General features: G+C 34.1%; 1 protein-coding gene across 18 annotated transcripts in view; it reads right to left on the bottom strand.

Annotated features, from left to right (window-relative positions):
* PTPRK (protein tyrosine phosphatase receptor type K) overlaps positions 1-12,622 on the bottom strand; it is a 583,718-nt gene that overhangs the window by 108,850 nt on the left and 462,246 nt on the right. For all 18 annotated transcript variants that reach the window (XM_067010720.1, XM_067010722.1, XM_067010719.1 and 15 more), the window contains exons 9-11: positions 10,493-10,602; positions 9,248-9,449; positions 5,663-5,768 (exon numbers count right to left, since the gene is read on the bottom strand). In XM_067010720.1, coding sequence (XP_066866821.1) covers positions 5,663-5,768; positions 9,248-9,449; positions 10,493-10,602 — 418 coding nt within the window. The remainder of the gene's footprint in view (positions 1-5,662; positions 5,769-9,247; positions 9,450-10,492; positions 10,603-12,622) is intronic.

Here is a 12,622-nt window from a genome sequence, read left to right on the forward strand (position 1 = left end):
CAAAAGAGAATCATTTTGAACACTGCTGATATTTTCCTAAAACACCACTTTGGACATTAACTACTCTTCTCCAACATTCAGCTTAGTCAAAATTATGTGATGCTCTCCCATTATCAAAATCTATTCTCACTACACTGGGGTTAATATCTTACCACATCCCGGTATCTCCATCTTGCTCTCACTACCTTCTAATGTATATCATCCATCTCAAACTTGTATGACCATTGTTACCTAAACATACCAAATATACTGTCAAAGAGTTTCCTCCTTTCTCCTTTTCTAGCTTTTCTACTTCTGACATAAAGCCTTCTCTAACTAGTTCACTCAGTAATTACTCTGTCTCCTAAAGCCAGTGTAAATAATTCTTGAGGTACAGGTAATGAAAGGGTGAACTATGGGTAGAACTCAGTCATGTGGGATGCCTTTTCAATTTAGTCCTTAATCCACCCACAAATGATAATGCCACAGATGCATTGATAGGTACCATCAGTAGTATCCCTCAGGACTTCTGGGGTTGAGAAAAGGCCAAGAACCACTGTCTTATAATATTTATTGCTTTATCACTACCATGCTACATTACAAATACTGTCTGGTATTATACTATTATAATAGTATCCATGCATCATTTTAAGTGCTGAGGTTACAATAATGAACATAGTACTAAAAGTCTCTCCTCTCATGAAGCTTACATTTTACTAGGGAAATATAAAAAAATAAAAATAAATTTTTATAAAAACTACACATATGTTGAAGAGGGGATAAAAACAATAAAGAAAAATAAATCAAGATGGGGCATAAGGAATGACAGGATGAAGAGTTCTATTTTATAAGCAGTGGTCAAGAAAGACCTATGTGTCCGTTAAGCAGAAACCTGAAGGAAGAGAAAGCTTCAGCTTTGTGGGTGCTTGTATTAGTTATCTCCTGCTGCATAACAAGTTATCCCCAAACTGTGTGGCTCAAAACAACAGGCATTTATTATCCTACAGTTTCTAGGGATCAGGAACTGGGGAGTGGCTCAGCTAGAGGTTCTGGCTCAGAGTTTCTCAAGGTCGCAAAAGTTGTTGGCTGGGCTGAAGTCCTCTAAAGGCTGGAAAGAAGATTTAACACAAAGGGCACACCTCCTCATGGTTTCTGTTAGAAAAAAAAAATTCTACCTACTATGATTCTATAGAATAAACATTAAGTTAAAATAACATCTACTTGATTTTACTTGGACCACATGACCTGTGTGCCTATAAAAGGGGCAAAAGGATTATTTCCATCTTTGTTTAAATTTCAAAGTACTTTTATCTGGAATTCAAGTAAGTTCTGTGTCATGATAGTGGGAAGAAAAATCAGATGCAACTATTTGATCTCTTTAAAATTTTCAGATGTAATGAAATATTCTGCAGCTATATGAGCACTGTAGTCCTAATGTTTCAAGCTGTGTATATGTGACCAACTGACCCAAGCAATAACTCCAACATACAAGGTTTGAACTCCAACTAAACTCAGTTCTATATTCTGATCTGTATTTCTGTTAAGCTAACACTGAGCATCAGACAATTTCTTTTCCTAATATAACTGTGGAAGAAATGATGGTTTTGATGGCATTTCATGACTATATCCTAGTTACCTATCTAAAAATATATGGTACTTAATATTTTAAAATGCAAGTTTAGGTTTTACCTACAAAATAAACATTTAGTTATACACTAGAATAGATAGCTTCCTGCCAGCTTAAAATAGGTAGAGCTTATATCTGGAAAATGCTGTGATAAAACACACATTCATTACTACACCTTACAATAAACTGAGTTCACCAATGAGGAATTCTTCGCTGTGTTTTAGCAATTTTCTACTGCTATTTTCATTATTTGAAAACACAACTACATTGGGTCAGTCTTTTAATAAATGGGACATTCTACACATTCTAATTTATAATTATACCTACTCAGGTTAGAATTTGAGTTCATTTAAGAAGAATATAAAATGTTTCAGAAAAAAATAACTTATGCATTCTAGGCAACTGATTCCAAATGTGGGTAATATTAATTTTGAATCATAGTAATGATTGTCAAGTGATGACAGTTTTAAGGCTAGATCTCAAAAAGTTGGTAAGGAGATTCAAAGGTCTAGTTAGGTCAACTTTCAACCTTTAGAATGATTATATATTCAAAAATTAATTTTGTCAAAGAACCACACTTGCCAGAACTACATTGCACAAGTTTTACATTAGCGTATGGACACCATCTTAATGAATACTGAAGAACAAAGTGTTTGGTGATACTGAGTTCTGCATTATTCACAACAGGATTTTTCACTGGGGTGTACAATATTTTGTACACATCATGACACCTTAGAAAGAAAGCTAGGTTAAAGCATTGGTAAGATAGGCAAATATACAAAAATATTATATAATTTATAATATACCAAAGAACTCATTCCAAAGAAAGAGCACACCTTTTGTCTGATTTGGGGTAGCAATCAAAGAAAGCAATAAAAATATTTATTACTTGAAAACCTCAAAAAACCAATATCTTGAATTCTTAGATGACTTTTTGTTCTGCTATCACATCTAGAATAAAAGCTACCATCATCTCTCACCCACAGTCTCCATTCTATCACTCCTCTCACCAAGTTTTATACACCCTACCACTGTAAAACCTATATGGGAGGCATAGCCTCAACTGCATTTCCATTGCTTTCATTGTAGTGTGGTCCAGTAGCTCTTCTCATTGAGACCATTATGCCTTCAGGTCTGGTTTACCCTCAGTTCATTCTCCATGTTTCTACTCAGTGATCTTTCTAAGAATATAAAATTGCTCAAGATAGTTTCCACTTAAAATCCTTCTGTGGCCACCTTCAGTTTTTAGACGGACACTAAATAGCCTCTTGCTAGGTCTCTTGCTTTTTTCTCCAATCTCAGCTCCTGTTACTTCTCCCACACACCCTTCCTTCTCAATGATCTGAACTACTTGCTGTTCTATCAATAGAACACGCTACACTATGTCACATATCCAGTCTTCCTTTTTGTGGTCATTTGGAAAGCCCATTGTCTCTTTTCTTCTGAGCAAACTCTCTTCTCTCCTCAAAGTGACCCTTGGCTAAGCTCATTTCTACTTCAAAACTCAGCTCTAGTACCACATTTTCTAGCTGCTGTCACTTCACTTATCATACTGCATTGTTACCATCCATTTATGAGTCTACCACCTCCACTTGAGGGTACATACTATATTTCCTTTCATGATTTCTATTCAAAGTATCCATCTCAGCTTCTAGCACATATTGAATGCTATTGAATCAATAAATTTATATGGAAACCATTGGTAATTTTAGCTTTCTTGATACGACTAAACTAAACTAAATGTACAAACTCTGCGTAACAAGGATTTCCTATGCGCTGTAACAGAGGCTTTGGAAATTGGAGTTTGTTTGACATCAGGAAGACCAGAGGAGAAAGATTTACATTTCCACTGGAGTTGGAACAAACTGATGGTTTGTTCCAACTGGCAGAGGCTAGCAGTACTGTAAAGTAGGGAAAGATAGAATCTAGTATTTAGGGCCTGTGATAGTAGACAAAGCTAACACATGGATACTCTAAGGAGGTTTAGCTAGGTGGTAAACAGGTCTGGCTTTTATCTGGGCCACAGACAAAGTGGAATGGCAACAAGCATTAGAAGAAAAGATATTCTGATAGACTGACATCAATAAAAAAGAAATTGGGTAGAAAGTCAAATAGTTTCAAGAATCTGAAGGAAGTGATGAGGATCCAATCAAAGATTTGAAGTACCATAAATACAGTGATATGAAAATGGATTACATCAAATTGGGTTCTCATTTTCAAAGAAATTCGAGCATTGGACAAGATGAGCCTCAAGATCAGGCTCCAGTTACTGGTAGCAGTGTTGAAGGTAGGGATGTGGTCAGAGGAAGGAAGACAAGATTACCCGACTGGATGAGTCAAACAAGCAAAGGAAGCAGGGCTCATCTGAAGCCTAATAGCTTGACTAGACCAGTCTGGTCCTGCCACCAGACCCCACCTATGGGTGATCCCAGGTAGCTGGGCAAGTCAGTTGGAAAGCAGATTTTTTCTTGGTAGTAACATTCTTTTAAAAAACTTCTTAGTTTAAAAACTATTTAATTATTTCTTCTTGTAGTATTTCTGGAAATTAGAAATTTTGTGGTAAGTGAATGTAAATAAAGTCAAAGAAAGACTTTTGACTTAAAAACATGTTATCGATAATATACTCACTAATACAATAAAGTTTGTGAACACCAACTATGATCAAAGGATTTACAAGGCTGCTGACCCCTCTGATCATCCATGACAAATCTGGGCAAAGGTTTGTGTTTTGTTGTGATCATTTTATCTTTGATTTACAATGCTCAGCACAGTGTCTGGCACAAAATACATGGTCAGTTAATGTTTGTGTAATAATTTGATTAAATTAATAAAGAGGGTAATTTACATTATGTAACACTATTGTGCAATAATAATAATATACTGTGTGTGCAGCTTACATTAAGTAAAGCTGAGTTCACTCAGATATCTAACTGTTAAAACATAACTGCAAGTGCCTGGTAGCTCATTAAACAGTAGCAGAACTGAACAACTATAAAGTAAATTTTATCACAGGTAGGAACATGTGAATGACTCTGATTACTAGTCAATAGTAAATGATGTTGAATGCAGGCATTTTCTCTTTCTCCTTTGGATCAGCAATGAGACTCACAGATCACTTATTCATGAATAGCAGTATGGACTTTGCATTTTCACATAGCCAGTGTTTCATAAGTGTTTATATTACAAATGTATCCAATCATCTCTTTTTCTCTGGTGTGGTATTACCATGATTTTCAGCCAGACATGAGGTAAGAGTCCCCTTTAAGGACTCAGGTTCTTTTATCAATTGTTTTTTAAATCAACAAAAATATTTCTTCCTTTCTAATGATATAGGATTATTTAAATGGTTAATATCTGCTCATAAGATCAAATATATTCATTTTACACACAGAACAAAGATTAACTTTATTTTTTAATGAATATGTAAACAACTTGATATAACTCAATTATGAAATACCTGCACTAATTTCTGTGCCTTGATTTATTTCTCAACAGAAGTATGAAAACAAAAGTATCCACAAAATCTACAAGTTTCAAATGGAAACTTGCCTAAGTTTTGGACAATCTGTCTAATTACAAACACACAGGAATTAAAATCGTTAGAATGATTTGACTCAATCCCTGAAAGTAACATGGCTCATAATTTCTGCAAGATGAGGATAAGGTGGGAGATTTTAATACTGGATAGATAAAGTAAATGGCAAATTGAATTTTAATATTTACTATGGAATTCCTGATAAGCATCAATTTAGGAATTAAAGGTCACATAGGCTGCGTTCATTTTAACTATTCTCCTTTTATTTCCTCAAAGCCTCCTATTTTTCAATCACTCATGAAATTATTCATAATAGATTTAATGCAATGAACAGGAGTTATTTTCTCATTCTATACCTGACAAATACCTTCAAAGCTCATATACCATAGATGCCAACAGAGGAAGGGAAATGAAATGGGACTAGAGAAAATAAAATCAAAGAGCAAAGCTGTTAAATGAAACAGCACAGAGAAGTGAATGGTTCAGTTCATGAATATCTCAAAATCCCCTCCCCCTCTTACCTGATAGGTGCACCTTTAGCCTGTGCTGGTCTCAACAATACAGTTATTGTGGTGGCAGTTTCATTGAGAGAGGCATCAACTCCTTCATAGTCAGGTAAGGTTGGAGCTGATAAATGATTAATGAGGAAAAAAAGGTTCAGTCAATGAACAGAAATATATCATAGTTCAAGATGAATAAATGATCCTGACCAAGGGAAAAATCAATACTTAATATCTAAACTGTACCTTAACATATGCCACTGAATGTTAACTCCAGGAACCTAAAGCAGCAGAAGATATGAAGCAAAGATTTGTTGTTGAAATTTAAATTATAATCTGGCAACTTGTGACACACACTCCAAACATTTTGTGAAGATGCTTTAGCTTTTAGTGTCCTGAGATTGTGAAATCAGCACTGATGGGATGGGAGGAAGGTGTTAACAGCACAGGCCTGGCTGCACCTGGAGATGTGGAGATAGAAATGGCAGGAACCTAGGTAAAGGGCTGCCTGGGAGAGGTGGTGCTGCTTATGACCTAATGGTTGTGGAATGACCCAGCATTAGCCTGGACTGCTTTCACCACTGTGGTCACAATAGAAACATATCTAGGAAGTATCTTGAATGGGAATGGGAACTTTAGCTGTTATCTACCATGAACTAGTGCGTTAGTCACCACATTCTTGAAAAGGAGAAACTCAAAATTTTTCAAAATATTTGACAATGCTTGGGGGTGAGAGGGCTTCCTAATCTTGAACTGGGTGAATAACCTCAAATGGCTTTTGATTCTTTCCATGCAGAAAGATGTTTAAGGGAGTATATGAACAGTGAAATGTGTGCATTAACAGAAAAATTGAGAACAAATAGTATTTAATAAAAATTTTAGAGTATTTCATTCATTCAACATTTACTGAATATTTATTATGTGTCAAATTTTATGAGACATGCTATAAATATAAAAGCAAATGAAGTGTGGTTTCTGACATTTATAGAATTAAAAGTAGGGATTCACATTTATCAAGAGTGAGAGTCTTATAAAAAGCAAAAAAATTACAGGGAAATTTAGGTCACCAAAAGAGGGGACAGTTAATTAGCCAACACAGTGGTTCTCAAACTAGGGAGATCAGAAGCACCTGGAGGGCTTCTTAAAACACAGATCACTGCTCCTCTCCCCTACAGATTCTGATTCAGTAGGTCTGGGGAGGGGCCTGATAATGTACATTTCCAGGATATTTCCAGGTGATCTGGATGCTGGGGGACCACAGCTGTCTAAACTAGTTGATGCTGGGGGACCACACTTGTCTAAACTAGTGTTGGGGATTGAAAAGATGAAACAGAAGACTTTCACTGTTTAGGCAATGCTTGAGCTGAATGTTAAAAGAAGAGTAAAAACTTATCAGAAAGAGAATGCATGGAATAATATTCCAGAGAGAGGAAACAGAATATATGAAGATATCATCATGTGAAAGGACACAGAGTGTTCTAACAGCTACAATTAGTTTGCCATGCCTGGAACTTTGGTAGGAGGGGAGGATGGGAGGGGCCATAAAATGAAGGGTCACAAATGCTTATCATGCAAGGATTTTGGGCTTTATCATATTGGATATAATATACTTGATTTTGAAAAAAAATTAAGGAAGAAATATATGTTGTACAAAGATGAATAGAAAAAAACACTGGAGCAAGGCAAGTCTAAAGGCAAGGATGCTGCTTAGAAAGATATGTCAATGATCTGCTTAAAATATTATCCAGATGGAAAGAAAGAAACAGTTTAGAAAGAGGCAAATTATCTGAGAGTTATTTACAAGTAGAATCAACAGATACTATATAGGCATAATATGTATATGAGTATTATTTTATATGGGTGTATGATATATCATATGTGTATTGTACATACACGTACACACATACCCATACATATAAACAATACTGCCAAGCATCATGCCTCCAATAACTTGATTTCACTTTAAGTTGTTTTTAAAATGCTGAAAGATAGAATTACTGGACTCAAGGGATAAATAACAATAAATTACCTTAAAAGTTCAAGTGAGGCTGAGAACCACACTAATCATAAATTTCATTAGCCTTATAGCTTGATTACTGTGTGTTCCCAAGATACAGTGATTGCAACCAAGTTTTAAAGTTGAAGTCAAGTATCCATGTACAGAGGTTGCTTCAAGTAAAACTGCAGTTAAATAACTCAAAGAAAATGCTAGGTGGGTGTTCTGATCTTCATAAGTTTTTTTACTCAATAAAAAAAAATTGTATCTGAACCACAATAAATTTTGGCTCTCAATAATGTTCATTTGTTCAATGTTCTCAGTTTTATAAAGTTTATGTAAATTTTGTACGTATCTCTGTTGAAGGATCTTATTTATAGCACTATTGCTAATTCTAAAGGGTAGGAAATATGTTTTACTATATCATCATATCACCAAGTCATATTTTCTAGTAAAATAATTTCAATAAATATTTAAATTGATGATTTAGAATTGTCCCATCAAGAAAAGAATTGGCAATTTTAATACCTTGCTATTTTCTAACATAATGAATACTATTTTAAAATTCTTTATTAGACTATTAAGATATACCGAATGCTATGCATAAGGAACCATAACTCATATTGGAATAATTTTTTCCATGACATAAATTTTTAAAGTTTTATATTATATTCGAAATTTCCAAATAAAATTTTAGACTTAAAAAAATTAGACAGTATGTGGTTTCTTTCTGATTCAAATTATATAATTTCAGAAGAATAGTAGAGGATGTATTATGATATACCACCAATATATGCTATGTACAACTATAATAAAAATGAACATGAAGGAACAAAAAGAATTTACAAATTCAAAATTAGTATTTTAATATATTAAGTAGCTGACCCTTTAAAACATTTATTTTTCAAATTTAACTTTTCAGTTACATAAGTAACATATATCCATTTTAGTAATCTTAAATAAATAAGATAAAATATTAATACACATACGCTGGGGTAGATATAGGGTATATTGCAAAGCTAATTCCTAGCAAACTGTGAAATTGTGAACATAACATAATGTGAAATTTAATTGTATTTGTTAATCAACCTAAAATTCTCCTGCACATTACCATTCTGAAATTTAGATGAATTTATGTAAGATCTCTAAGAGAAAGAAAAGTTCATATTTGTTTGTCATAAAATTATCAGAATGTCAGGGGAAAATGGAACAGAGAGACAAAGTATGTAGTACTGCAAGGATCTTCTACCACACTTTTGATAAAATCCATTTACAGTAAAGATCAGATACCATAATAATTAACAACTCCTCAAACGTATAATAGGTTTTTAATATGAACTTTCATAATGAACTTTAAAAAATTTCTAATTAAGATATAATATAGTCTTTAAAAAGAACTTTGTCAATTAAAAAATGACAGAGATTTTGAGATTTTGGGGGTTTGGACATATAACAAATAATAATCTGTATTCAGATAATTCTTTAAAGTGCCTTCAGTCATGACTAATTAAAGATTCAATAAATGAGATGAATTACACTCAGTGTATATGTGATTCTCTAGGATATACTATTACAAATCAATTCTGTTTGCCCTGTATTCATTTGCATACCTGAGATATTGGTGGTCACATTGATGGCTGTGGCTGGCCCAAAGCCTTTGACTGTGCTGGCTCTTATGAAAAACTGGTAGGTGGTTCCAGGATGGAGATGCATGAAGACATGGTGTGTACTGTTCCATAAATTTGATACAGTCTGGGGAGGTCCAGCCACTGGAACTGCAGGATCAAATGATCTTATGCTGCTGTAACTGACCTGTTTTAAGAAATATATTTCCTATTACATACCCAATATAAGTCATAATACATTCTAAATAAACCCCCTTTAAGTAAGATAGCGTTCAAGGGCATCTGTGTGGAATGAATCACATTTTTTTCACTTCTTTTCCTTCTCTTTTTGATATGGTTATTTCACTGTCATTCTGTATCTATTGGTCTGTCTGGCTGTCTCTCTATTTATTTATCTATTCATCCACAGATAAACCTAGAGTTATCTGACTGGATCAATATACATCTATTTTCTTCCATCAAAAGATAAATGAATATACTTAAATATGAATATATATCTATATATAATCTTATGGACATATATAATATAATGCATATGAAACCCAGAAAGTCCCACCAAAACTGCATCAAGAAGAAATAGATAATTTGAACAGACCAATCACTAGAAGTGAAATAGAATAGTGTAATAAACTCTCTGCAAACAAAACTCCCCATTCCTGTGATGTACTCTGTTGCCACTAGAAAGTAAGTATTTTATGCTATAATCAACACTGATTACTCAGGAACAGAACTAAACATTTGTGCAATTAAAATAATGCTTTCTTTTCTTCTTTTCAGGTTCTCATATTTAAAAATAAGATAATGATTTATATTCAAAGTTGAGATGAAGCTCTGTAATAGTCAGGTTTATGATATATTTTGCTTTTTAGGTGTTTCTCCCCTACTCTGAAACAACTGACATTGAATGGCCTCTCCTAAATCATAGTATGAAATATGAGTTTCTTAATTTTATAAAAATTTATTCTTTACAATCACCAGTAAGTGTGTTTGACAAGGCCCATCCTACTTCTCTAAAACAACAACATTTAAGAATTTGAAAACTCTAGGTGCCATATTTGTTTTGATGCTTAATTTTGGAATCAAGGAATTTATAAGTTAAAACAGAGAAGAACTAACATGGATTTTAGTCCCCAATTCTCACTTACTTCTTTTCCATTATTTTTCTCTAACATTTTCTTTTACTCTCCCCTTCAATCCATATTTCAATAAACTTCCTTATTCTCCCAATACCTCATATTGAGTGATGATTCCATTTGGATCCAAAGGTTCTTTCCAGTTCAAGAAGATCTTATTTTCAAAGGATGTTCCTTGAAGAGAATTGACTGGTACAGGGCCAGGCACTACAAATAAATACATTTTTGGTTATAAGGATCCTTATATCAGAAACAGAAAAAGTAAACATATAAGCTAAACAGGTTAAAAGTAAATAAAATAAATAAAAATGTGTCCTTAAAAAGAAAATAAGCTGTATGGCAAGTTTTTTTTCTTTTTTTTTTCAGTACGCAGGCCTCTCACTGTTGTGGCCTGTTCCGTTGCGGAGCACAGGCTCCAGACGCGCGGGCTCAGCGGCCATGGCTCACGGGCCCAGCCACTCCGCGGCACGTGGGATCTTCCCGGACCGGGGCATGAACCCGTGTCCCCTGCATCGGCAGGCGGACTCAACCACTGCGCCACCAGGGAAGCCCTGCAAGTTTTTAATACATGGGAATTCATGGGAATTCAAAGTAAATCAATCTATAAGCTTCTAATGCAGATTATGTACAACTGCAAAGTTATTTTTATTCAGAAGACTATTCTATCACCTTAGAGAGCTGAATAAATTGTGTAGTCTAGTTTTCTCTGTTGTATACCTCTAACGACATGAAGATCTCATTTGTAATTCGTTTCAAGAACAGAGCTTTCCCTGAAAGATTTCCCTGAAAGATTTTTTGAAGATTATTATAAGCCCCTAACGTGTCTCCATAAACAATGTTCATACAATAATAAATTATAATAATAATTAACACTTCTTAGACTCAAAAGCCAAACTATATAGTACTGAATTGAAATGTTCATTAACAGTCAATCTGACTTTTATAGCAATATTTATTATATTTCTATGACTTAAAAAAAGAGCATTGATTGTTACAATTTTTTAAAAACTCCTTAAGATGAATAGGTTTTAAAGTCATTGCTTCAGTCTTTCAAATGCAATTCCCTTTTTCAAAGCTAAGAATCAAACCATTTTATAACACTGGACTTGTTTAGAACTCAACTATCAACATAACTGGTTTTGAAGTGTCCCCAAGTATGACAAGATTTGAGAAACGATTCCAGTCCTTATTTGCAAATGTCATATAACCCAGTGGCAGCAATGAACGATGTGTCAGCTTCTATAGACAAAATACAATATACGAGATACCTTTGCTATTGTGTATTTTCCTTTTATATTTTTCATTTAAATATTCAGTTGCTATTTATTTACATAAATATCCAGTTTCTTGTTCTCATAATGCTTAAAAATATATCCTATCCATCCTACTTTGCTTAAAAATATGCTTTCTCTTGAAAATATCAACCCAATATTGGGCAAATATGTTTTTTAATTAATATTTTTCCTTAATCTAACGTTTCAGTGAACTTTACATGACATTATCTAGAAATGTAGTTTCAGAGTACACAGAAATTTTGTGAGGACTGAAATAAATTAAAAATCACTGGATCAAAGTAAATGCATTGCAATGTGGCCAGCAGCATCAAGAAATTCTGAATGATATGTCAAAAGAGTAAGATTTATTTCAATCTACAAGCAGACGATGAATGATGTTATGACCTCTGGGAGAGCCAACATAATTTGGCATATTCATAATGAATTCATAAAGGAAAAAACCCACAGTAAACAGAAAAGATGCCAGGACTAAACTCCAAAAGATATATTCATGCATCTAACAACTGAGGGCTTGGGGAAAAGTTAACCTAAGGCATCCACTCCCTTCGACCCCCAGGTCCACAGTACTAGCACAGGCTATGCAGTTATCGAGGCAGAGGGGCCATGATGGCCCCTGGGTGTAATCTGTGGCATCTGCTGAGGCTACCATGGACCTTGGTTTGTTTCCTAAGAATACCTGTTGTTTCCATTCCACTCAAATGACATAAGCTTACAGTTGTAGTTAAGGGAAAGTATTTATTTGCCTCTCCACACCTCTCATAGAGGGTGGCTGCTGGGGGGAGGAGGAAGTAAAGCCCCAACTAGTGAGTAAATGTTTATTTTATGGTATTATAATTACTACCTGTGTTCACCAAACACGATTTGGTCAAAAAAATAACATGAAATGGCATGGATATGTTTCAAATTGTTCACAAATAAAGATAGTTTTTTTT

This window comes from Kogia breviceps, chromosome 13 (genome assembly GCF_026419965.1).
Source record: "Kogia breviceps isolate mKogBre1 chromosome 13, mKogBre1 haplotype 1, whole genome shotgun sequence".
Lineage (NCBI taxonomy): Eukaryota > Metazoa > Chordata > Mammalia > Artiodactyla > Physeteridae > Kogia > Kogia breviceps.